General features: G+C 42.4%; 1 protein-coding gene across 1 annotated transcript in view; it reads right to left on the bottom strand.

Moving 5' to 3' along the window:
- The window catches only part of UNC13B (unc-13 homolog B), a 191,342-nt gene that overhangs the window by 76,118 nt on the left and 88,116 nt on the right, over positions 1-27,108 (bottom strand). Inside the window, exons 10-13 of the mRNA XM_074166749.1 lie at positions 17,455-17,501; positions 11,934-12,012; positions 10,139-10,213; positions 9,416-9,635 (exon numbers count right to left, since the gene is read on the bottom strand). Coding sequence (XP_074022850.1) covers positions 9,416-9,635; positions 10,139-10,213; positions 11,934-12,012; positions 17,455-17,501 — 421 coding nt within the window. The remainder of the gene's footprint in view (positions 1-9,415; positions 9,636-10,138; positions 10,214-11,933; positions 12,013-17,454; positions 17,502-27,108) is intronic.

Below are 27,108 nucleotides of genomic sequence, written 5' to 3'. Positions count from 1 at the left end.
TGCAAGTGTGTGCAAAGGGAGCCATCAATCACAAAGATACACGAAACTGTTTTCTTCTGGAAGAAGCGTGCAAGTAAGATATCTGGAGCACCTTTAATATATGGCATTACACTTTTGCATATGAAACAGTTTCAGCAGGTAGTGTCCAAATCTGAATAAAGTTCTATGAACACAAACACATAAAGGACCCCCAGCAATACAACATAACAGGCAACCTTCTTAGCAGGCTTGACAGGGTGCCCAGTGACTAACACTGCCTGAAGACACCCATTTCCAGAGCCTTCAATCTTACAGCTTTCACCGTTACTAAATTCACTTCAATAAAGAAACAAAACTCAATTATAACTTCCACTATCCAAACCAAAAAGAGAAAAAAAAACAACTTGGAAAAGACTGTGACTGCTAAAGTTTCAGAAGTTCATTAAGGACACTGCATACCAAGGCATGCTATTAAAGACCTGCATATAAAACAAGCCATAACTCTGCATTACCTGATAATAATTTTTTTCATTTTACTTGCTACAGGCTTGATGTTCAGTATTTCACTTAGTACAATAAAACGTATCTGCCCCAGAGTTCCCTATTGTTGGCTTAAGATGAAATGAAATCAAAATACTGGAATTAATTACTCACTCCCTGCTGTCTCTACTCACTGGTGATGAAGAACTAGCACCACCAAAAGTGATGTCTGGTATCCGGCAATCATCCAACTGTAGACCCAACATTTACTAAAGGAATAAGAAACTGAAATGATCCCAGGGGCTATACTTTGAACTTCAGATAAGAAGTGCTATTCAGCTTTAACAGAACTGGGCCTTCTGGGGATGGAGGTGGACTCTACGCAGTATATGCAGAGCTACAGAAAATTCTTGGCAAACTGGGAAATGCCAAGCTGAACAATTTGCCTTTCCTAGCTGTAATGCTGAAATCTGTTGCGATCCAAAGAAATCGAACCCTGCCCTGACCCTTTCTAGCTTTAAGGAAATTAAGAAGCTAATTCAAACGTTAACAGTTCATGTTGTGCATAAGTGGAGTGCTCTATTTCAGAACCATTTTCTAAAAAAAAAATACCAGCCAGGCCACTTGTAAATATAAATGTTTCACTGTTCATCACTGAGATGGGGCAAGAGTTGTCGCAGTTCTGGAGTGGCATGGTCTGCATCACTGCCTCAATGCAAGCATTCCAGGAGCATCAAATGATGCTTTAGAATGCAAACTTGGACAAATGGAAGAATTCTAGTTAAAAACATTTACGATCCCCACCACCTCCAGAGACCTTGCATAGTGGGCCCATTTATCACCCTGCAAGGCTAGCAGCAGTCCAGGGTATCCTGGGTTGCAGAACGTGCAAGCCATGTCACATAGACACCAAGAGAGCCCCCTCTTTTGCCACCTCTAAGGCTTGGCTCTGCTTCCTGACTTTCAGACAAAACCCCCCTCCATCCATGCTGCTCCCTGGCTCTGCCCAGATAATTTGCCCAGGTAAGAAGGCTCCATCATTCCTTCCCTGGGAAAGCTCGCTGTCTCCCTGCAAAGGTTGCACCTGAACTGCAGTGTAATATCCAGAATCAGACACCTTATTTAACAATAAATTGAAAATTTATTTTCAAAATTTGAAAAATTTCAAAAATTGAAACCACCATGGTTGAGCCGGGACCTGCTGGTCAAACTAAGGGGTAAGATGGGGCTACACAGGAAATGGAAGAAGGGACAGGCAACCTGGGAAGAGTATAGGGATGTTGCCCGGCTGTGTAGGGATGAGGTCAGGGAGGCCAAGGCACAGCTAGAATTGGACTTGGCAAGGGACATAAAGAAAAACAAGAAAGGCTTCTACAGGTACATTAATCAGAAAAGGAAGGTTAAAGAAAATGTACCCCCCCTAATGAGCAGCAATGGGAAACTTGTACCAACGGAGGAAGAGAAGGCAGAAGTTCTCAATAATTTTTTTGCCTCAGTCTTCACTGGCAACCCCTCTCCTCCTAGCTCTTGTGTTGATGGCCCACAAGTTGAGGATCCAGGTGACAAAGTCCATCCCACTATAACTGAAGGCATGGTACGTGATCACCTAAGGAATCTAAAGATATACAAGTCCATGGGACCTGATGAAATCCATCCCAGAGTCCTGAAGGTACTGGCTGATGAAGTTGCAAAGCCACTTTCCATGATATTCAAAAAGTCATGGCAGTCAGGTGAAGTCCCTGCAGACTGGAAGAAAGGAAACATCACACCCATTTTTAAAAAGGGTAGAAAGGAGGACCCTGGGAACTACCGACCTGTCAGCCTCACCTCTGTGCCTGGGAAGATCATGGAGCAGATCCTTCTGGACGCCATGCTTGGGCACATGGAGGACAGGGGGATGATTCAGGACAGCCAACATGGCTTTACTAGGGGCAAGTCCTGCCTGACTAACCTAGTGGCCTTCTATGATGAAGTGACTAGGTCAGTAGACAAGGGACAACCTATGGATGTGATCTATCTGGACTTCTGTAAGGCCTTTGACACGGTTCCTCACAACATCCTGCTTGCCAAATTGGAGGGATATGGATTTGATGGGTGTATGGTTCGGTGGATAAGGAATTGGCTGAATGGTCGCACCCAGAGGGTGGTACTCGATGGCTTTAAGTCCAGATGGAGAGCAGTGACAATTGGTGTCCCTCAAGGGTCCGTCCTGGGACCAGTACTGTTTAACATTTTTATCAAAGACATAGACAGAGGGATTGAGAGCACCATCAGCAAGTTTGCAGATGACACCAAGCTGTGTGATGTTGTCGATACACCAGAGGGATGGGATGTCATTCAGAGGGACCTGGACAGGCTGGAGAGGTGGGCCCAGTTGAACCTCATGAGGTTCAACAAAAGCAAGTGCAGGATTCTGCACCCGGGAAGAAACAATCCTCAGTATAAATACAGACTGGGGGGTGAGGTATTAGAAAGCAGCCCTGAGGAAAGGGACTTGGGGGTGCTGATGGACGAGAAGCTGGACATGAGCAGGCAATGTGCTCTCGCAGCCCAGAAGGCCAATCACATCCTGGGCTGCATCAAAAGAAGTGTTGCCAGCAGATCCAGAGAGGTGATTCTGCCACTTTACTCTGCTCTGGTGAGACCTCACCTGGAGTACTGTGTGCAGGTCTGGAGCCCTCAATATAGAAAGGACATGGACCTGATGGAGCGGGTCCAGAGGAGGGCCACCAAAATGATCAGGGGGCTGGAGCACCTCTCCTATGAGGACAGGCTGAGGGAGCTGGGGTTGTTCAGCTTGGAGAAAAGGAGGCTCCAGGGAGACCTCATAGCGGCCTTCCAGTACCTGAGGGGGGCCTACAGGAAGGCTCGGGAGGGTCTCTTTACAAAGGCCTGCAGTGACAGGACGAGGGGTAATGGTTTTAAGTTGGAGAAGGGGAGATTTAGATTGGATATTAGGAAAAAGTTCTTTACCATGAGGGTGGTGGAACACTGGAACAGGTTGCTCAGGGAGGTGGTTGAGGCCCCTTCCCTTGAGATATTCAAGGTGAAGCTCGACGAGGCCCTGGGCAACCTGGTCTAGTTGGGGGTGTCCCTGCTGACTGCGGGGAGGTCGGACTAGATGACCTTTGGAGGTCCCTTCCGGCCTGGACCAATCTATGAATCTATGAAAATGGACTGTGACTCAACAACACGCTCTTTCTTAATTTTAACACCTGCTTGTTGGTACAAAACCACCAGAGTTTCCAAATAATCACTGAGTGATTAATTACCTATAATGTATGTGATATAACCCAAAGCACATCATTATACTGGACGGCAGAGGGTGGTTTTCCTGCCATTGGACTTGGACAGTATTTATTCGGTTGCAAGAAGAAGATTCTGGCCAGTGGATCTGCTTTTCAAGTAGTCCAATAAATGGCAATAGGAAGGCACAGGAATATACAAGTATTGTGCACAGTATCATACAAACGGTACTGGGATTTTCTTCTCTCTTCCTCTCTAGGACTGAATTATGAGTCAATTTATGACTGGAAACAGAAAGCAAATATGTCTATATTGGGAATTGTATTGATATAGCTATTAGTAAACCACCAGTGCTGTTATCCTATGCTTTAACAGGAAAAAGTCAAGAAAGCAACACTGTCAGGATAGAAGGCAGCTGTTCAGTAGGTGGATAATGCTTAGAAATTATATATTCCTGAAACTTAAAATAGATATTCAAGTTTCAAATAAAGGTATCCTTCCTCCTTCTGTGCAAATATTTTCCTACACAGGATTCTGGGAGCAAACAAGTGTTCATCTCCATGGTGCCTAATCATCATTCAACCCAGAAGCCAAGATGATTATCACGAGTAACTTAATTGGTCTCGCTAACAGTCCACTCACTGAGCCAGCCTCTGGACTACAGTCTCTGAATTCAGTGTGCAACACACACGTTTCTTATCCAAAAAGCTGCAAACATCCTGAGTCAAGCAGAACTAAACAAATCCAGAGGTAAATCATAACCTTAGGAGCCAAAACAGCACCAAAAGCAGAGCACTCAGTAACGCAGTCCTGATAGCTCATGTGAAGTTCTCCAGCGTTTGTTGCCAAAGAAGCACTAATAAAGACACATGGCTAATCACACTCACAACAGAGATTTTGTGTTCAAATGTAGGCTGAAGCCTGAGATCTCATTTCCTTTCAAGATCGCCAGAGGATCAGGTTCTGATATCCCAGGACAATTTCTTTTCTTAGGTTTAACTGTAATTTACCAAGAACTAGATTAGCATCACTACAAAAAAAAACCCCAAAACCTGAGGAAAAAAAAAAAAAAAAACAAAACACCGAACAACAAAAAAACACCCAAGACACACTTACAGAAGCAGGTTACTATGGCTTTTCAAATGCTAGTCTAGAACTGTACAGGCCCCTTCCACTAGGATCTTGCTAGCATAATGTCCTTCCCTGCCACCCTATTCATAATCCTGCTTACTACTCTGCAACTGTTCCTTGGTATCCTACACATCCACCCTCAGCTTTACTCTTCCTTTGATACCAACATTGCCCAACCCGTTGTATTTTCATTAGTACTACACCAGTGCTCAGGGCAAGAGATAAACGGTCTCTTTTTCCAAAAGCTTTGCATGCTACGGGGATTTTAAAGAACATCCCTCCAACCATTTTCAGCCAAGTAAGAAAGGAAATGTACCCGTGCAGCAGATATTTCAAATACTTTCAAGAATAACAGGAGGCTAAAAAGAGAGCATCCTCCCTTGAGCAAGTATTTATGAGCTTATGATAAAAAGGTAAGCACCCCATCATCAGAATAATATCTTCTAAGTACCTACAATAGAGAAACATCCTTACAGACAAACAACCTGGTGCCAACAGAGCCATAAACCAGATGGCTGCAGTACACATGCCACAACTGATTCCAGTTTACTGCACTGTGCCAATTCATGGAACAACCCTGCTGAACCAGCCTGCAAATGGATTTTGTTTCAGATTACAACAAAGCATTACTAAATTTGAGTATTTCCTCACTGCAGTCCCACACATTTGTTCACTGTATCATTTACCCTCTATATTTTAAGAACCTGAGTAAGAAAAAAAACCTCGGCAGAAATAACAAAACTTACTTCTAACAGACTTGAGGAAAGAGATCCTTTTATTTCCCACAGAAAAGCACTGAAGGACAGAATATGGATAAACAGCACATTCTGATTCTAAGGAATCAAAATCCCAGATGTCTACCCAAAATTTCAAGGCATAGACCATGGAACAGTATTTGTGACCAGCCTGAAAATTCATTTTACTCCAATGCAACATTTTCTGGAAGACTTGCGCAGACTGAAGTGAAGATACATCCTGAGGCATCAGGATATAATCAATAGAATTGTATTTGTTACCAGCCTGAAAATTCATTTTACTGCAATGTAACATTTTCTGGAAGACTTAAATAGATGTAAGTGAAGATATGTCCTGAGAATGTTGGTTTTTTTACTGACAGCAACAATAAAGCTTCTGTTAGCAAGAAACCTCTCCTGAGTTCAGTACACAGGAAAGTTCTGTCTGGAATTTACTGGATCTCTAAACCGTTGTTTGTCCTCCAGAAACCCCATTTTCTCATTCCTCTTCAAACACATATAAGAATTAATTTAGTTCGCCCATATTCTTCTAGCCTAGTGGGTTCCAGTTAGAAGGATTTTAGCATGAACATTGCAAAGCAAAGAACACAGCTGCATGAAAAAGCCTATTATTAGATTTTTAGTACTGATATAATTTGTTTTCCCAACCCCGCAGCACATCCACATATTGGCCTCACCATCTTCTTAATCTTTCAGCACTATCTTTCCTCTGCCTACTCTGTCTTTTAATTCCACAATTGCCATTTTCAGTTTCCTTTACACCTCTGCCCCACATAATGATACCCACCACACTCACACTGGGTACCTCCACAGAACCCTGGCTCACAGTCTCTGTATCTTCCCTGTTCTGATGCTGGGCAGCTTTCAAATAACTCAATAGTAAGTAAAGTTTTTGGTTGGTTGGGTTTTACCTTTATACAAGTTTCACATGCCTATCTGTGAAACACAGTGTACTCTCAGTTGTTTCCTCTCTGTTCTTTAACTCTGCATACTGAAGTATCTTGTGTTTACATTTTTAAAGGAAATGTGCAAAGCAAACATCTGCAATCCCCTGAATAAAACAAGTTCTTATCTAATGCTTTGCCATATGAAAAGTGGAATAATTTCCAGTTGTTATTTCTATTCCGTAGAAAAGTACAGACTATGGCCATCATCACATCCCACAGCCCATTGCATAAACTTATTTAATTCCCACCAGAGATTACAAAACCTGCCCCCATAGTTATTCTTCAGAGGCTGTTCCAGAGATTCCTGGTTCTCATCACTGAAGTTGTCTTCTACTTCCACCTTTAATTTTCTTACAGCAAATTTACTCCTTTTTTCTTTTTGCAAACAGTAAGCTTAAACAGACCATCTTCCTCCCTGCTGCTTATTTCCCTCTTCCCCAACATAGTTCACGGAATTGTCAGAGTTGGAAGGGACCTCTAGACATCATCTAGTCTAACTCCCCTGCTAAAGCAGGATTGCCTAGAGCACATTGCTCAGGACATAGTTCAGGCATAAACAGGTTCAAACAAGGATTAAATCAATTCACAGAGCCATCACTGCCAGCTATTAAGTATAGCATCTACTGCTCAGAAAAGCTTTAAGCCATGGATAGCTGCAAGAGCCAACCAGAGCCACAGGAGCTCTACATGCACATGTCTTACAGCTCCACCTTGGGCTCTACAACATCACATTAGAAACATTCTATTGGGATAGACTTAGTATGGCTATTTTTCTTTTTTTTTTCTTTTTTTTTTTTTAAACAGCATTGTTCCTGTCCCACACTGCCAAGCCTCTCTTTTGAATAATTAACAAACTCATACCAGCCTCTCTCAGGACATTCTTATATTTTCCCCCTTACCATTGAACTCCCTCCAGTCCCCATCCCAGTCTGAAGTCTTCCTTCTTGAGTGTGGATAGCCACAGCTGCCCTCTCCAGGAATACACTTCCTCTTAGTCATTCGCTATTTCTTAAATTTATCACTTTCTATTTTCAACTTCATGACCTCTGCTCTCTACAACAGCTTTGTGCCTGTTTCCTCACTGCTGCTGGTGCGAACCTAATTTTCCTCTGCTCTGCACAGCATTCTCCCCATACTGAGAAAACACAACTCCAGTGCAACGTTACAACATCTTGGACACGCACCTGAATCAAGCTTGGACGCGCATATCAGCAGCTTTTCATCTCAAATACTGCAAAATCAACAATTGTAGAAGGTTCTGGTGAACTCCAGAAGCAAAGTTATCCTGAGCCTAACTGACCCTCTACATCAGGTTTTGACAGAAAACTGAATTATGGCTTAATTGCATTCTCCAACTCCAACAGAGCAGCTCTTTGATTAGTCACAAACTGGTTGCAACAAAGACAAGGTGTCAACGATGCAATTCCTCGAATGTTATAAACTGTAAAGATCGCCTTGCAGCCCTCAAAGACCAATCCAGAAACGCTAAGTGACTGAGGAGGAACAGATATTTCACCGGTATCAGCTGTGTCTGCTAAATAAGTCATTGCAAAAAGCCCCAATCCTAACTATAAATTATTTAAAATTCTGCACACATCAAAAATACAAGCATAAACAATGTCTATTTTGGGTCTCAAGTTCAGCCATAAGAAAAACAAATGACCTAAGATTCAGTGGTATCCCCTGCTGGATCATCCCGTCTGGCTTTCTCAAACTAGAGCCTGAGGCAGATACAAGCTTTGACACTCTATATTCCTATAATCGCTGACACGGATTTGCAATAAGTCTGTTTATACTTCACAAACTTTTCTTATTCCTCAGACTTAGTCCATCAAGCTGAAACGCCAAGCAAAGCAAGAGTGAAGAGAAACAGCCCCACCTTCCTACTCAAGATTTAACACATATGGCAGGAATTTCTATTCCATTTAGACCAAGATATTTTGCTCTCAAGCAGGAACACAAATGTGAGACCAAATCAAGAAACGGTTTTAAAAGCAAATAAAAATAACCTGACCAGCCAGATGCCCAAATTAATACTTTTTCTCCCTCCCTTCTCCCCACTCCCCACCCCCTCTATTCAAATTCCTTTTAAAATACTCCAATGTTTGTGTAAGGTTTCATCTATTCTGCAGCATCACAGCTCTTTGAAGAGCTCCTCTTTGAAGAGAGGGCTTAGTTTTTGAATTCTGCAGAAAAAAAAACCCAACAAAATAAACAGAAATGCTACTCAGAAGATGAAATACTGCCCTTACACTCAAACAACACCTTCCTATCTGACCCATCATCTGTGCTGGCTCATCCCAGTCTCTGAAGTGATTCAGCCATGAGACCCTTCTGTTAAAAAGACAAAATGCCTTGCCAATCTGCAGGTTGTACAGAGAATCTGAGCAAAATCCATGGACTCTGTCCTCTAAGCAGGAACCCAGTGCAGCTCCAAACAGTAAAACAGGCTGATGGCTAAAACAAGCAACCTATCTGCAGTACCATGGCAGAACAAAAGTCAGAATATCCAGCCTAGTACCCTGTTTACCCAGGTTGCTGCCTCTCTGCCATGCAGGATATGTTGGCAAATACACCACCTGAGCTGACAGATTAAACATTACTTGGCTTAAAACCAAATAGATGTGAAAGAGTCAAGAATTAAACCTTCTTTTAAACAAAGCACATCAAGTGCAATGTTGCAAAGAAGTTCTTCCGCATCACTGGAGCTGCCTGCATCCACAGGGCGATGGGGTTAAGGTTTGGCACCTTTTCAGAAAATATGCAGTCATTTTAATAAATGCATCGTCACTGATCACAGAGGTATCATCCCCTGTACATTTAGGAAAGCTCTGGTGACACTTTTGGAAGGGGCGGGCTCCACCGGCCACTACTCACTCTGTAAGCAGTCAGCGTTGAGCAGGTCTTGGCACTTCTCATGGCACTTGACTCCGCATTCCCCACAGCGCATTCCCTGCCGCGCGATGCCCCACAGCAGCCCCTCACATTCGTAGCAGTAGGTGGGAGTTGTGGCTGTCCACACTTCGAAGTTGTGAGGGGTTGTACAAGAGATGGGGTAAATTAAGGCTTGCAAGGTCTTCTTGTAGACATGAGATTTCTGAAAGGCAGGACCACATATCAGCCAGCATCCAGGAAGGTGAGCAAACCTATTTTTGGTGGTTAACACACGCATTTTGAGGGAAAAGGCATGAGCAGTGCAATAAATCTACACATCCGAGGCAGCCAAATTTATCGAACTTTTACAAGCAGCAGCAGAGGACACCCTTCCAAAAATGCTTCTCCAGGCATTTAAAAAAGTGGAGGAGATGGAAGAAAAGAATTAAGGTTTGTGGATGAGGGATATCTTGCATAAGGCAAGTTTCACACACTGTCTCCCATGGTAGATAGCACAGAAGAAAATGGTAAGATTAAATTTTTCAGGATCATATTGACACGTTAAATGTTAGTTTTTACATGTTTGGTTTCTTTAAACAAATGATACAAGAAGCTTTGCATCTATATTTTTAGACATCTGTGAAGCTGGCTCTGCATCCCAGAGAGCCACATTCCCTTAATTTGCTTACTAAAAGTTAACAGGAGCCAAGCAACCCTCCCACTTACCAGCTCTTCATCTTTGAGAGATGTTCTAGTGGCCATTGCTGAGGTAATTCCGGCTTTCCGGGACTGAACCAGTGACTAAGAAGGAAGAAAGTTTGTTATTCACCACCAATATTCAGAAATGCACTGGCACTACATGCCCAGAGATGTGACCATGGGGACTGTCATCCCAGACACCAAACCAGCAGTCTACTACGTTCCAATTGGATTCTTAAATGATAGCTCACATCTCAGAAGCGTCAAATGCATACTTTGAAAGGTCTCCAACTTGTTTCCATCTACGGACAATCAGTCTCACTCTGGTAAATTCGTATTTGTTTCTCTGGTAAGAGCTGTCAGCGAAACCTGGGTTCACATCTCCACTTCCACGTTCTGGTAGCAATGATAATTCTGCTATTGCCTAAGGTCGCTACATGGGACTCACTCTTCTGTATCTTACTTCATTCATATCCAAAAGGAGATTATTTCATCAGTTTTACCAGAGATACAACAGCCCAAACATGACAGTGATAGGGTTAAAAATAAACAGGTTAAAAAACCAGCAGACTGGGCTGGGAACACAGGTTTGAATGTGCTGATGTATCACATTCGTCGGCCACCACTGAATACAATGAACAGCATTTTCCCCTCAAAACTGCTTCCTTCACATCATGCCAACATGTTCTATAGCCTTGGGCAGAACAGGGCAATGCCTTTGCAGCACCTCACGCTGGCATAGAAAGGACTTCTTCAGGAAGCCACTCCAGTTATATCAAGGCAGAAATGGGAATTAATGCCAGCAACATCTGCCTTGTAGATTTCTGTCAGGGTTTGATGATTTCATTTATGGTCTGATTCATCCTGTTTGAAGACAGATTGAAAAAGTTCATTCCATCAGTGATGGAGCCGGACAGAGTGCTGGACACACATGCACTGCAATACTGCACGTTCAAAGTAAAAAGCAAAAAAGTGGAGGGAAAATAAGGTAAAACAATTTTTGTTTCTGGTGAAGAGTTGGTGGATAGTCTTTAGCTCCACTTACCATGGCCTGAGGAGAGAGAGAATGAAAGCATACAAAGGAAGTAACAAAAGTTAATGCCATTACTGAGAAGATTTAAGATACAAGCAGTTAGTAAGACACATATTAAGCTTCCCATGCATAAGCTGGCAGAGAGAATTGCATGCATCTTTTCACAGGAATTACAGAATATGGAAACTTTGGTATTTCAGCTGTTACAGCATTTCTCTCAAGCATGAAATTGCTACGTGTACTGAACACAGCCAACAGAAAACCATTTGTCCCGCAAAAGCCTTATTTCACCATATCACACAAGCATATGAAACTTGTCCTCATTACTTGCTTGGTTCTTGTGCTTCCTCAGTGCAGAAGCCTATTGGCAATATTGCAAATTACTTTAAAAATCCAAGCACATATGCTCGTTTATCTATCCTCTGAAATTCCAACCTTCTGGTAAGTTGCCAAACCTCACATGGACATTATGACTTTCCCCAAAGTATGTGATTTTTAGGAAAACATTTAAAAATAATGCAGGCCTAAAAATAGTCAAATATTCTGCACAGAATAAAAAGGAAAAAGAACATGAAAAATATCTTAATTCTGCCAAAAGAATTAAACTGTCTATGAAACTGTAGCTCATTCTTACTGAGATTTTTCCAAGCACAATTCCTAACCCCCTACTGTAAGAATTAATTCCACGAGGAAACCTTCAGCTTCTTGAAGTGACAATGGATGTTACCATATGTGAAAAAGTAAAGCCACGTGAACTAATGGCTGTGTGACAGAAGAAAAATCTCTTACCAGATCACTGACAAGTGGAATTGGCTTTTTTTTGCGTAGATCAGGCATGCTATCAATGCCATAGAGACCACCTGCAGGCCTGGAAATGCAGAAGAGAAAAAAAAAGATTAAAAATCTCACCAGCAGTGAGAGACAGAAAAGAGATGACCAAAAAACTTCCTTAAAACATCAGTCTCCTTGCTAATATCATAGTCAATGAGAACAGGAAGAATCAGATCACTGCAAATGCAACTTAATAATAACCAAATTTGTTAACACACACAGAAAAAGGTCATTTTCCCATTCTCAGGTCCAAGCTAGCTCAGAATAGGCTGAACACATATTTGCAGAGCAACCAGAGTCACTGCTGCCAGCACGGTGGGTTAAGGCAGTCTTATCCCCACTGCTTCCTTGGGGGACAGATTTGGCGAAAAATACCCAATGGCAGAACAAGAACTCCGCAGCAGTAATTCACATGCAGCTTAGTCTGTGGTAACTGAGCCACACACCGCTGCTTTCACAAGTACCTTTTGCTCCTTAGGGAGAGCTCCGTTTATAGTTTACCAGTGGCATTGAGCATCATGGCAGGAAGCACATACTCACACAGAATCAGAACGGTAGGGGTGAAAGGGACCTTCAGAAATCATCTAGTCCAACCCCCCCTGCCAAAGCAAGGTCGCCCAGAGCAGGCTGGACAGGAACCCACCCAGGAAGGTTTTGAATAACTCCAGAGGAGACTCCACCACCTCTCTGGGCAGCCTGTTCCACTGCTCTGACACCCTCAAAGTAAAGAAGCTTTTCCCAATGTTGAGATGGAATTTTCTGTGTTCCAGTTTGTGCCCATTGCCCCTTGCTGTGTCCCTGGGCACCACTGAAAAGAGTCTGGCCCCAGAAGGAAATACTTTGGAAATTTGAAAACATGCTGTCTCCAGTCTTCTTCTATCCCCTTTCTTTCCATTTAATTAATTTAGCGTTAAGGGAGGGGGAGGAGGGGGATGCTTTACTGGAGGAAGGAAAATCAGCCAGAAGATTATACTTAAGAAAGTGTAAAGCTAACGCTAAAAACGATTAAGTGTTTATCTTCTTCATGCAAAACAATCCAGACGTTCCTGCCTGGTGTTGGTTAAGAAGGAGCACGGCAAAGTAGATCAGCCCAGGGGCAGGATGCTGTTACCCATCATCTGATTCTAGGCTAGAACGTACTTAATCCTGGCCCTTGAGATCCATATAATTACTAGGAAAAACCTCACATCTGAGCAGAAAGAAGATTATTTTTATTTCTGTAAAAGGGACCATCTGTGGTTGCTCAGCATTTCAGGCCATGTCGACCACTACACACATGAGCTGTCATTCACTGGTGGAAGTGGCAAAGTAAAGCCTTGCAGAAATGCACACTACAACCTGCTTCCTTCCCAACAAGACCAGCCTGAGTAATTGTATCTGGATCCTGCCACGCACCAGTAACACCTCACAGGTTTAAGCCTGTGCTTGAGGAAGGTCTGTTAATTCAGCTTAAAGGCCCCAAGCAAATTTAGTTGCTTTTTTTCTATGGTTGGGAAGTGAGAACCTATTTCTTTGCTGCTGCACCCATTGCATTCGTCTGAACTGAAGAGCAGACCTGTGATGTGAGTCCCTCCCGGCAATGAACACCCAGCTGCCAGCCAAAGCCCACAGCCCTGCTCAGTCTCTCACTCAACTTCCCCAACTCCACACCATTCTCAGGCCTTGCTAACACGACGAATATGGTTCCCAAGGGCTTTTATTTGGCTACAGAGACTGTAAAGAAACGCTTCTGCCTCTCTATCCCGAGCCATTTGTTTTCACCCTGTACCTTTTGCAGTTGCCTGATACATTGGCTGGCACTTTTAACTTGCGTATTCTGATGATTTGGTACACTACACCCAGCTGAAGTGCTTTAGGACACCACAACTACAGGAAAGAGGAGTATAGGTCAAACTGTTCCCATTGCAATAGAAGACAAACATGGAACTGGGAATTAAAACAATCTAGGAAACCAAAATGCCACTACAAATTTGCACATGGCATAAAAACTGGGAGGCTGGCAAGTGATAAAAGGCCACCTGCACTCCTCAGCAAGCAGGGCTTACTCAAACCCCCTCTGAATACAGCTGAAAGTCAAAAAAACCTACATCCAAGGTCATCAAACATATGTTAGAGCAGGCCATGCTCTTGGATGGACAAGGATGTCAGGGCACAGCCTAGCACAGGGCTGTGTCAAAGACAAAGTGTCCATTATCCACAGAAACATGCCATAGCACTGTAATGGTAAAATTGTCTTTTTTTTGACAGGGCGTAGGAGGGTGACAGGTCCGAGCCACGGCACAGCTGACAGCTGCTGGGGGCAGAGCAAGCCCGGTGGGAAGGTGAGTAGTCACGGGGTAAGTGCCCGAAGCGCGTCGGCTCTGCGTGCGGCGTCAGTCGCGCTCCCACCGCAGATTCCTGCTCCTCTGCACAGTGAGCACAAACCACCCGCCCTCAGCTGCCACAGCCCGTCCTCACCCCTGGGAAGGGAAGACAATACTCGGGCATCAGAAAGGGGGAGATTTACAGCAGTTATTTATAACTACTGGAATCTTTAGTCAAAATTGAGAAGAGTTTTCCCATGCCGGAAATCCTTACAGGGAGGCTACATGGTGTTTTTACTAGAGGTTACACTCACTTCCAACAGAGAATTCCAGAAAAACCTTTTGCCCAAGTTACACTGCAAGAACCCCTTCTGGCTTATTATAGAAAAATCTGACCCACATCAGCAAACAAGAACTATCGGCATAAAGTGTTTATATTGTCAGAACTCAGTACGGTCTTGCTGGGATCAAACATGGAGTTTCATCTGCTGCCCTAGAGATACCAAACCTTTCTGATATTAGCGATACTGTTTTGGGGTAAAATAGGTGTCACAGAAGCCTACCCAGACGATGCCAAGAATTCCAGCATTATTTAAATCACAACAGAGCTTATTGGTAAGTTTTGGGTCAAAGATTTGTGTCAAATCACTTGAATTATGAAAGCGTATGCGAAACAGAAAGAAAGAGTCTGTAAGCTGAGAAGATCCAACAAAATGGTCACAAGTGAAAACCCACAGTCAATGCTCCTGCTAAAAGTCAATGGCACAGCAGGGAATTTATACTTCTTTTCTACACAATTTCCAATGATTTTTTTTTTCCTAATTCAATTGAAAGGGAACTGTGGTACTCTGACATTTCTCAGGAAAGAAAAACATTAAAATTGCATGTTTTATAAATTCAAGATGAACCTAAACAATTTATTTTGCTTAAGAAACGTGTCTAGTTACAACATGGTTTGTTGCAAAACATTTAAGATAGGCTGAGGTTTAAGATAAAATCAGTTGTAAGCTAGACTGATGGAGAACAAGGCTATTAGAAAAGTGCTTGTATTCACCATTGAAGAGAGGTATCCTAGCGCTTAGATATTTATACACTCAGATGACCTGCTTTTAGCCTGTTAATATTTTAAAAAAAAAAAAGAATTTTCAGTAACAATTCTTAATTTTCGAAGTTATTTAGCTTGTGCTTTCAGCTACCTCAGTCTCTTTATTCAAGCACAAGCTCTACTTCACTGAACAAAATTACAGTGTTTGCACAGACAGAAGTACTGACAGTGCCTCAAAAAGCACACTGGAGCTTTATATGTAATAGGGTAACTCTCCTCTGCAATGCATGTAATATTTATAGCATTATTACGGAGTGCTGTATTGAGGAGTGAATAGCATTTCAGTATGAGAAGATGATTTGCACTAATAAATAAAATATATAGATATGAGATACTACAGCCAGAGATTGATCCATAATGCCAGTTGTACTTTTTTTGGAAGCTATCTCTCCAAAGCCAGTGATTACAGAGAGGGAGCTACTTTTCGCATTATGCCAAAAGTGCAAATAGCTTGAAGCATGGATTCATCTTTTAATACAAGTTTCATCAGACAGATGCTTCCATTAAATCTTGAAAATTTAAGCAAGCAAAGATGGTTTGCAATGACAGAAGACGATTACTTCCTTCAAAGGACACGACTTCTCTAATCTTCATATGAAAGAAGAACTCCAAACGTAAGTGCTTTAATGTACTTTGTGGCTAATAAGCCACAACGAGGCTAATGGTGGAATTAAGGGTTCACCACCCACAACTACCTTTTCTGGAAATCCCTTGCATGTGGGGATACAGTGAATAAGCTAAACTTCTTTCAAAACTGCATTAGCCAGTCTGTTTTGTTATAGGTCACACAGATAGGTAAAAAAAAATAACAGACTAGAGCAAACATTGCCTTGAATTGACAAAATACATTTCTAAGTATTTCAGGACTGTAGGTATATTAATCATTCAGGCTGGGAAACCATTTTGTGTGCATGAATCAATAAAGTCAGTACATTGTCTCCTTGTTAAAGCAGGAGAAGGTGCTGTTTATAGTTAGAATAAATCACTGTCTTCTGCTCCTGCTAATTGCCAGTTCTCCAGCAGCCTGCTCACTGAAGTCCCAGGCTCCTGAGGAAATCGCAGGGTTGCTAGGCAGCTCCAGGCATCCGCAGGTGTGGAGGATGCTTTGCGGGAGTACCAACATCATGGAACAATGACTCCAAAAGCAGAAAGCCATATAATGAACCTTCCGATTTAACTTTGCGTTTTATTAGGGAAGCTTCCTTCGGTAGTGTGAGAATTAACTTATGTGTGTAGCAAGCCAACCTCATGCTGAGATTTCAGGGCAAATCTGCTGCTATGTCAGCTCATAATGACTGCACCACCACTAAACCATATCGCCCCGATCGCGCACAAGGCACATAACCTAGCAGCTTGTAAAAATGTGTCATTGTCTTTTTTTCCCCAGAGAGGATTCTAAGGAAGCCACCATGCTGGCACCTATTATGCAGAGTATCATGCTGAAATGACACACAATCAGGATCTGTCTGCTTCACTCGCTGCGAATAGTGCATTGCAGAGAGAATGCGCCGCCTCTCGCTCTCACCTGTGCAGAAGAGGCATGATGATCACTGCTTTAAAAACTATAAACCGCAATGATTTCCAGAGTTTTACTGCAGTTTTGACTACTACAACGGCCACAGAAACCATTGCAAAGACAAAAGACTTCCCCCAAAGCTATCTCTTTCTTGTAAGAGCAAAACACACAGCAATCTTCCCGAGCTACTCTTTCCCTTCCCTGGTGCCCTCAGTGGCTGATTCAGGAAAAAGGATCTCATCCAGACCGCTCTGTGGTGCTCAGTAAGGTTTACTTCATACTGCTGCCATAAGCACTTGCTGCCAGCATGTGACAGATTATACATTGCAACTCTAACCATGTTCTCAACCACAGATCTCCTGAAGATCAGCCCACCTCCAGCCCCTTAAGAGGACACTCTGAAACAGAGCAGCAGCCTGGCGCTACGTGAGGCATGGTCCTGAAAACAGCCATGAAAACCTCAGAAGTGCTGCTTTCACTTAGGTTAAAATACGCAGACGTTAAAATACGCTGTGACTATAAACAGAAGGAAACAAGTCTCAAAATACCACTTACCCTGCTTTAAGCCAGGGTGGTTTTGATGGATCAGTCTCATCTTGACCCTTAAATGGAGGAAGGGAAAAGAACAATATGAAATTAGTTTCCGAAAACACTGGAAAAAGTATTCAGGTTCTACTGTGAGGACAGGATAACAGACCACACTGCATGCAGGCAAATGCATACAGAACCTTATTCAAGCACCTCCAATGACCAGCACATCAGGACAAGTCATACAGACATGGACAGACTACACAATTTCATTGAACACTTAGAACCAGGACCAGAAGAGCCTGTTCAGTGCACCTCCTCTTTCACAAGTCAGTCTCAAAGACCAACTTTTTTCTTTTTTTTTTTCCAACCAAAAAATGCATAAGTTATCAGAGAGCTCCTGTTATTACACGTTACCACTTACATGAGCGCGGTCATAATGAGGACATTATAAATTAAAAGCACCTGTATGAAGTGCACAAATGGGTGATGAACATGAAACTTTGTACAAACACTTGTGAGCTTTGTTCATGCTCAAATGCAAAGACTTTATCCCCCTAAGCAGGGAGGTCCCACTGCAGCTCCCCCCATTCATACACAAGTATTTAATTTCCAGTGGGTGTCAAACAAGGGCCATCACTTGCAAGGTCATTGCAGGTGAACTGGGATCTCACAGAACGGTGGAAAACACCACAGACTGCAAATACGAGGATCCATATTCATTAATTCAAACCATGTTCTTTTGTTCATATTAGGAGTGTATTTATAGCGTGATGTTTTTTTTTCTTTGAAAAGTCTTCGGCAGACTGATTAGAGCTGAGAAGTGCTTAAACACTTGCAATGTTCCTGGAGGAAAAAAAAGTTTTTGGATAAGGGGAAAATGATTTACCCATAAGGGGGGAACTCTTTGTTCCAGTTTACAGTTCATACCTTCTCCTGCACTCGCTGAAAGAAAAGCTGTTTTCAAACAGGACTAAGCAAGACACACTGCTAATAGCTAACACCCCAACCTCAGATAATCATGTCTGCCAAGAGTATAAAGAGCACACAGTGGAAAACCAAGTACTTCCAGCCACTTCCAACCTGAGGGTCATAACAAAGTGAAAGAGTATCTGTCAGGAAACAAGCTCCAGTTTTATGCAAGATTAAAGAACACAGCCCCAAAAGAAAGATCCTTCTTTTTTGTGAGCATTTGGGTGGGGGTTTTGGGGGGGTTCTTTTGTCCTGTGCTTTGGGTGATCTGTGCAACCTCAGGCTGTTCACAGGTGAAAGACAAGGTCTCCCAAGAAGAGCAGAAATAACCAAGGAAAACAAGGTTCTGTTTGAGGTCTCAAGCTATACAGCAGCAAAAGTCCAAATGCTTTGTTAGCCCTACAACCCCAGGGCTAGGCAGATCTGAAGACTACATATATTTTTATTATTTTATTTCTAAACAGGCATGAACAACATGACATTATCCATAGCTGAATGGACACTCCAGCTTTTCTCCGTGATCACACAGGCCTGCAGACCCGTGATCCAGCCCAGATGCATGTTTTCCCCACAGCTGGAGCAGCACACTGGGATCCAGGAAGGATCTTCTGCAGGAAGGATCATGCCCTACACATCCGTGCTCCAAGCCAAGCTTCCAGAACCCCTCAGCCTGAAACGTGCACTTTCTCTGGAGGGATATGAATCAACTGCTGGTCAAGAGACAAGAGTTCATGATGCAACCAGATCCTTCAGAGCAGACGAGGCAGGACATCCCTTCCTTAGCCTTCAAGCACCTGGAAAAGCTGTGGCTAGAAAGCAATCCTAAAATGGAACAATGTTTTATACTGGGCTGAGTCTGACATTGGTTGGTTCAGCTGTACTGAATGACAGAGAATGACAAACACAAACATGGCAACATTTACTCACAAAAGGAATTGGTGTAACAGGGCTTTCCATCAGTTCATCTGAGAAACTCCAAATAAAACCAATCAATATTTGAGGCTTTAACAGACCACAAATAGCATGGGCAATACTGAAGCCTGGGGAACACAAGAGCGTCAAGAACTCTGTTCAGGGAAAGAAGATTCAGGGAAAGCTGTTTTTACCTGGGCAATAACCATTTCTTCCACGAGTCAACAGAGTGTGGCCAGGAGTGTGGATGCCGGGGAGGATGCGATGTGGAAGAATGATCAGGAAACAAACCTTCACCATCTCCCAGACTGAGACATGCCAAGTAAAAATTTCTGGGAGTCCAGATAAAATAAATGTGCAGAAGTACAGTTTAATTACTTTTGCCAAGTCTTTTAGACATGCAAATAAAAAGAAAAAAAGAAAAGAGAAAGAGCTTCTCTAGAGTCAAGATTAAAAATCATCTTGGTTCACCAACACGAAACTAAAGAGCTTTCAGTAGACAACAATATTGATGCAGGGGCAAGGCAGGTGATGCCTGTGCGGAAACAGGAGTTATCACCTGCTGAAAGCAAAATAAAGAGGTAGTTTGCTCCAGGCAGCATTCTCCCTGAGAAAATGCCAAGAGAACCAGCATCTGACATCTATCAAACAAGGGCTGGTGCCTTAAGACTGTGTAAGAGCCAATACAGTACCCACAGTTAAGGTGTGCGGGGGAAGGAGGGAAATGTGATCTAAACTAGCCTAAGCTCATTATTGGCTTCAACAGCTTGCAAGGCTTCAGAGCAAACATGAAGGAAAAAATTAACGTGGACACAATCAGAAAACACGAAAAAAATATAAAACAGGGCACACCAGTTTTGAAAACATTTTTTTGTTTGTTTGACAAAGCAACCACTTTTCTTTGGACTGTAAAATGAATTATCAACGGAATTTTCATTTCAACAAAAAAACTTTTGACGCAATGCCATATGACGTTAATAAGGCCGGATAAGCGGAGAAGGAGTAGGGAGCCTTAAGGGTGGGTAAACAAGTAACTGAGCCAGCCATGGACAACGCAGTAAGGAAGCTAGTGGGAGTAAGTAGGATCTGCTGATAAAATCTGCCAATGACAAACACAGGAGAACTACTGATAGAGAACTCGGAGGCCCAGCGGAAAGAATTGATGGCAGTGAAGATTGCAACAATGGAGGATTAAATGCCATATGAAGGGCAAAGTCAGAGCCACAAAGCCTGCTGTGAATTACTGCATAACAAGGTGTTCCTCAGTGGAGAAAGGCATCCTCAGTGGACAACAGACTTGAGTTCTGTTCCTCAGTGGAGAAAAGCATCCTCAGTGGTCAACAGACTTGAGTTCTAATCATCACGCTGGCCGTGAGCCTCTCTGATACAGCCATGTAAGGAGAGAACATCATCCATAGAGTGTGTCCAGTAAAATGTCTCCATAGAAATAAAAGCATAAATACCACTGTACCGTGCTGGTAAGACTCCCTCAAAGCAGCATATACAATTATTTTATTCTATATCAAAGAAAAAAGAATTCCCACAGGAAAATGGCAAAAGTAGTATGTGCAATGGCACGTACTAGCATGTGCAAAAAGTAGTTTTTGCAATGGCAAAACACACAATACTAGAGAGGGAGAATAGGACAGCTTGCTTACTCTAGGAAAAAGAATTTTTCTCTGTGCTTATCAACAGACAGGAGAACATACTGCATAGAAGAGGAACTGTGGCTAAATATAAATGGAGGATGAAAATTAGAAGGTGTCTAACCATGCCAGTTCTGTAGTACCCTTTCAAAAGGAGAAGACGACACAAAACCTAACCAGTTTCAAAGAAGGAATTTGGGCAGCTTATAGACAAGGTAATGGCACAGTTATCACACAGTGGCCCGAGGGCTGACAATGGCCCGAGGGCTGACCGTCACCAAGAAGTCCTCTGCAGTCCCTTGTTCCAATGACGTGCAGTCGAAGAACCAGAGGCTGCATTACCTACAAGTGTTGGCATGAGGGTTAACAGGGTCCAGACACCTGGGAGCACCAGTTGAACAGTCATCCACAGTTCACACTACTGTTGTCGATAGAATCACTTCCCACATTCCTTTTCATTTAAAGGTGGCAAACAGCAGTGCTGTTTAGATAGATTTGCTGCAGCTGGGGAGTTCTCCACTCTCTGAAGGCAACTCTCCCACCAGGGCAGAGAAGGGCTCCAGCAGCTGCTCTGGGTCCTGTCACCAGCCATGGATCTGCTCAAGTTCAGTCATGACAACAGCCTCGCTTGCTTAGAGCCTGGGCAAGCAGAGGAAACGACAGGCAGATGAGAACAACACGGGAACAACTGTGAGAGCTTTTAGCAGTGTCTTTCCCAAAACAAATGGGTGGGCAAAGGGAAAAGTAGACACAGTTTAACGCCTAGACATCCACATGCTGCATATCACAAGTGTTTTGCTGGCTCATGCTTCACTTCTCCTCACAGCTCTGTCACTTGATCTCTCCTTGAAAGCAGCCAGACCAGTTTGACTCTGAAATTTTTATTATTTAAAAAAAAAAAAAACACCACACCTCCTTTAAGCATATAAAGCAGCACTAAAAAGATGGAGAAGCAAATACGTAAACAAAACAGCCCATCACATCTCTATTATATTTTTTTTTTATTTCTGATGCTGATGGATGAGTTTCACACATACTGTCCAACAAATACCTCCGGCCGCAGATGTGCTTGTAACCCCTAGTAATGCGGTGCGTGCACTCATGGTAAAGTGTGCTGCAATCAGTTGCTAAAAGGTCTTCTCCAAGTAATTAAAGTTTCTTATCAACCAAGAACCAGTTAGCAAAATAATGCCAGCAGCAAAGTAGCAGAAATTTAATACCTTGGATTAAACAAGTCAACAGACATGATCATTTAAGGCACAGTATTCAGTCATAGGAAAGAAAATGTTTAGTGAAGCCTAAAAAGGAAACTAAAGAGGAGTTTTGCTCACTCAGGAAAAGCAGCAACTAAGCTTACAAGTAATTTGAGAAATTATTAAAACAAGATGCAATTTCTAAATTTCGTAACTTATCTCATACACAAGAAGGTGTTTCAATGGACAGAAAAAGCAATTATGTACTTCTGTAGACGAGAAAGTCCATCAAATGGACAGTGAGGCATCAAATTAAAAAAAAATAAAATCATAAAGTCTAGGGCAGCACAAAGAAAAGGAAGAACAACCCCAGGTCTGTCAGCCTTCTCCACATAAATCCATCTCTCCACATAAAAGGCTTTCTAACAATGTAACTTTCCATCACATTTAAGTACTGTGTCTAGCGCATTATCCTTTTACATAAAAAAACAGATGCAAAACATGGAAAGCTGCTTTATTTAAACAGATAAGAAAACTATCAATAATGACTTCTTATTCATTTTGAAAATCATCCTAACTTGTTTTCAAATACCATGCTTCATTATTAAACCTCAAAGACCTCAATTTAGCTATAGATTAATCTGAATCAGGCTAAAACAAGGCACAACTGTTTCACTGTCTAAATTAAACTTCTGGTCATGCACAATTAGACCATTTCTTCAGGGGTATTACGAGAATCAGACTGAACTAAGTCATCCCAATTAAACCAGACGGTCTTGTGGTTCAATGACTCAAGTATGCTACGTTTTACATGGAATCCAAAGCTGCAACAAGCAAAGGGACTATTTTAAATTCACTGTATTCTGCAACAGCATCAATTTAAATAATGACTGAAGAGCCCCAAAGGAAGCTCCTTCCACCTGATGTATCTTCCAGCGTCAGCTTCCCAGCTGCCAGATGAGCGGTTTGAAGGAGGCTGCAGTGTTTTTGCACTGAAGCCAGAAGAGGACGGAATTTGACACCAGATAGCTCTGCATTCCTGAAAAAGCACTAATGGAGAGACATTTGCCAGTAAGGATGAAAACAAAACTATTGATATGTGAGCCAATAAAGCTTAGAAATGCAAATTCATCAAACTCAAGGGATGAGATCTGCATGGAGGCTCAGAAGCCATGCAACGCTCAGCCTCCTCCAGGAAGCTGGTTTAGCCTGATTCACACAACTAAGGCAGAGGCAGAAGCACAGCAGGCACTGAATCCACACAGCACAGATTAAAGAAAATACAAAAGTTGAGAATCCGAGGGCCAGAAACTTCTCCATATGAGGTACAGTAGCAACCACAAACTAAGATGCTATACAGCAGTCAAGAAAAAAATTCTGTGGATCCTCTTAGGAGGAAAGAGTTACCTGAGTTACCTGTTGTTCACAAGGTGATAAGCAGAGAGGTAACCAGTCCATGAGTGGAGAAGCAACAGCTGTAGGTATTAAGGGAAAAGTCCTGCCCTTCCTATGGGGCACACGGCCCTGCTCTTAGCAAAGTGCAGCCTGTAGCTAGCTAAAAAGGCACAGGATCTGCAGCAGACACCCCCCAGCACCTGTAGTCTTGCTTAATCTCAGTATTATAGCCCATAGTGGTACTTCTGATTTTAATTGCTGTAAGTCTACGAACCAGACAGAGATGGAATGAAATAATACAACAGAAGAAAAATGAGGAAATACTTGGTTTAAACAAGATTCATAAAGAGGAAGACTGGAAAAGACAAGATAAACGATTTGCACTCTGCTAATGTGGTGCCTGTGCACGTTACACACCACAGAGCACCGACGGGAGGAGACTACTCCCAGCATTTCTGTTTTCCTCTTTGTACAAGGTAATACGCACTGAACAGACTCTTAACTCATACACAGTGTTAACAATTCCTCTGACATGCTAAACTGAATCTCAGCGCCTCAGTGGCAGCAACTGGCATGCACACACAGCAGTTTCAGAAAGAGATGCTGGTTACAAGGGACAACATGTACAACCTGGAGCTCTCCTCTACCTCCTTCTGCAAAGAAAAAAAGAGAAGGAGAGGAACAAAAGTTAATAGACCAGATTTCTGCCATGAGCTCTGTAAAATGATCTTTGAAAGCGGGATAAACATTTGCCGCAAGTTGATAAAACATTGGTGCAGTGGAGAGTTTTCTCATGTGCTTCCTGGGATGTACACCAGTTAATTAATCTCTACCAATTAATCTTGAGTTAAACTAATCAAATTTCATCCATAACTGCACATGCATTAGAACATAATGCTTTTGAGAGCTGATTTTTGAGTTACAGTTTCTGCTTTATTAACTCAAGAATTCTAAGTATTCTTAATGCAGAATTGGAGCTGCTATTTACCATACCGGAAAGAGAACCTGTATTCATTACAGAGAGGAACAGATTTTTTTTCCCCTTTTCCCCCAGACTGCATCTACTGCCTGCATCTGAAGCATCCCCCCTCCTTCCCTCCTCACCCCCTGTACATTTTGCCCGTTACGAGGAAACTGGTAGCTCCCACGGAACACATTTTGCTTTTGCAAATACCATAATGCAGAGAGATATTTTCTGATTTTATAAATCTAGGCAATTCTCCTCTGAGGAAAAAAATAATCCAGAAGCCTCCTACACTAAATCTCATGTTTATGGATAGGCAATTTCAAGGCTAGTAAAGTTATATGAGAGTCATACTCAAAACTTCCGGTACAGACATGATATTTTTTTAAGTCTTCCAATCAGATAATTCTGTATCTGCATAGAAGAATCATATTATTCATTTGCATATGAAAGATGGAGGGGAAGGAATATCTTCATGGCAACACGGGCCACTCTAATTGGTTTAAAAGCTAAAATAGTTTTAAAAGTTACTGTCTACATGGCTGTAATTACACACATGCAATCACTAACATAGCAAAACAGAGAAGCTATTTTAACTCAATCACTAAGGAGAAGTCAAATTACTTTAGCAAATGAAGTGCTGGATTGTAGCTAAAATAAAAATCCTACTTTCCACCTTAAGTCATACCCACACAGATCCTGAGGAGCGAGGAAAGCCTGCTGACTGCCCTGCAAGCCTCTCCTTCCTTAGCTAATGGAGGAGAAAACGCAAGTGGCCTTTTGCTGCTGTCTTCTGTCAAAATGCCGGTGCTGCAGCAGTGACATATTGCGACGGTCAGCTCTGCACAGACCTGCCCACCTGGAGGAGCTCAGGAAACCCGGGGTCCACCCCAGACTCAGAGGGCAACATGCTTTTTTGGGCACAGATACTTCTGACTGTCCCCCTCTAAAGCGGTTTTCTATACTATCCTCCTGCCTGTCCCTCCCTGTTATGCAAAACCTTCTCACCCAGGCAGCCCCAATTCCACTTCAAGTCCTCTGGTTTTCTGCTTCTCTTTGCACATTCACCCAAAACCTTCAAGCCCAAGCGCAATCTCTCCCGCCTTGTCCCTGGGGTTGTTCCAGTGTGTCCCAGGCAGATCCAGACTTCCCTCATTCCTGGGTTTTTATCTCCTTTGTATTTGACCCAGGTTCCTTCCTGGTTCCTGATGTATCCCACGAAGCCTCTTGAGTGCAGAAGACCTGGATTCGTGTCCCCTCTCAGGTCTGCCATGCCTCAGTCATGCCAAGCAGGGAAAGCCCCGCTTTAGCCCCCGGCTGGAAAACACTGAGGACAGATGGAGTCCCTGGCAGCGCAACAGCTCAACTGTAGCGAGCTACCAGCAAGCATATGCAAACTACACATTTTCAAAAAGCTTATTCACTTCGCTCATTTGAGGTTGATTTTCCACAGAAAAATGCTTGACACAGACTAGCACTGCCAAATTTTAAGGCCTGAGGGCATCATTGCTTCTCAAATATAGGTCAAACTTATTTTTATACAAAGCAATAAATCTTGCATTAGATTCATGTTTTGGGAAGGGAAAAAAAACCAAAAAAGGATTATTTTGGCTTAAATTCCATACATAACCTTGATTTCTGAGCCCCTTCAGTTTAAAAGCTGTTGGGGTCAGTTTCAGGCCAAATATAAAATTTGGCAAAGCTCTGAGCAACTGCAGACAAAGATTTAAAATCATCTTAATATGTCTCATTACTGCAGGTGTGCTCACAGCTTCTTCAATGGTGACTAACTTGGTTAAACCCCGATCACAACTCTTGCACTATTCCACTTTTGAGCAGTAGATTTACAGCTACAAAAATCTCTGCCATTTCAGGGCTGTTTTTAAACATACACAGAGTGAAACTGTTTTCATCTTCACTTATGCTATTTTTTTTTCTTTTTCTCAAATTAAAACTTTTTAAAGCATGCTCAGATTTTCAGGACATTTTATTTTTTCTCTTTTGAATTCAAATAAATACAATAATCATTTACATGCATCTGCCAAGTTCTAAATTGTTCCGGTAATTTGCATCTGTGTACAACTATAAATAATTTAAACCTTTATGCCAGTGCATCATCTCTGATTCACCAAAACACACAGATTTACCAACACCTTCAAAGTTATCATCCATTCCTTTGCTGAAAATTGCTGCCAAACACATTTAATGAAATACCTTAAACTGAACTTTCAAGTGGGCATGAGTAATACAGTGGTTCAGGCTCGGAACCAAAAAGCCAGCAGGCAGAACTGGGTTTTCAGTGGACCTGACCCAGGGAACTTAAAAGCCTAGTAAGAACAAATTGTATTTAAGTAAGACACAAACACTCATCTGCAGCTGGGGAAAAAAAAGCAAACCAACAACTTTTCATTGCATGCCCAGTGCGATGCTTTTTCCAAAGGAAGAAAACAAGAGCTTGGCTTGGATTTATTTTGAGTACAGTGAAGAGGCACATAAAACTGTTGCTTCCCTTTCTCGGAAAATGCATGCCAAGACAACCCTATTTCAAATTGAGTAAGTGACTAGTTTTGGCCTGCTCTACAGCCCTTGGCAATACTGT

Source organism: Numenius arquata, chromosome Z, assembly GCF_964106895.1.
Source record: "Numenius arquata chromosome Z, bNumArq3.hap1.1, whole genome shotgun sequence".
NCBI classification, from domain to species: domain Eukaryota; kingdom Metazoa; phylum Chordata; class Aves; order Charadriiformes; family Scolopacidae; genus Numenius; species Numenius arquata.
The sequence above is the reverse complement of the archived record's forward strand: the minus strand, read 5'-3'. Positions and strand labels throughout refer to the sequence as shown.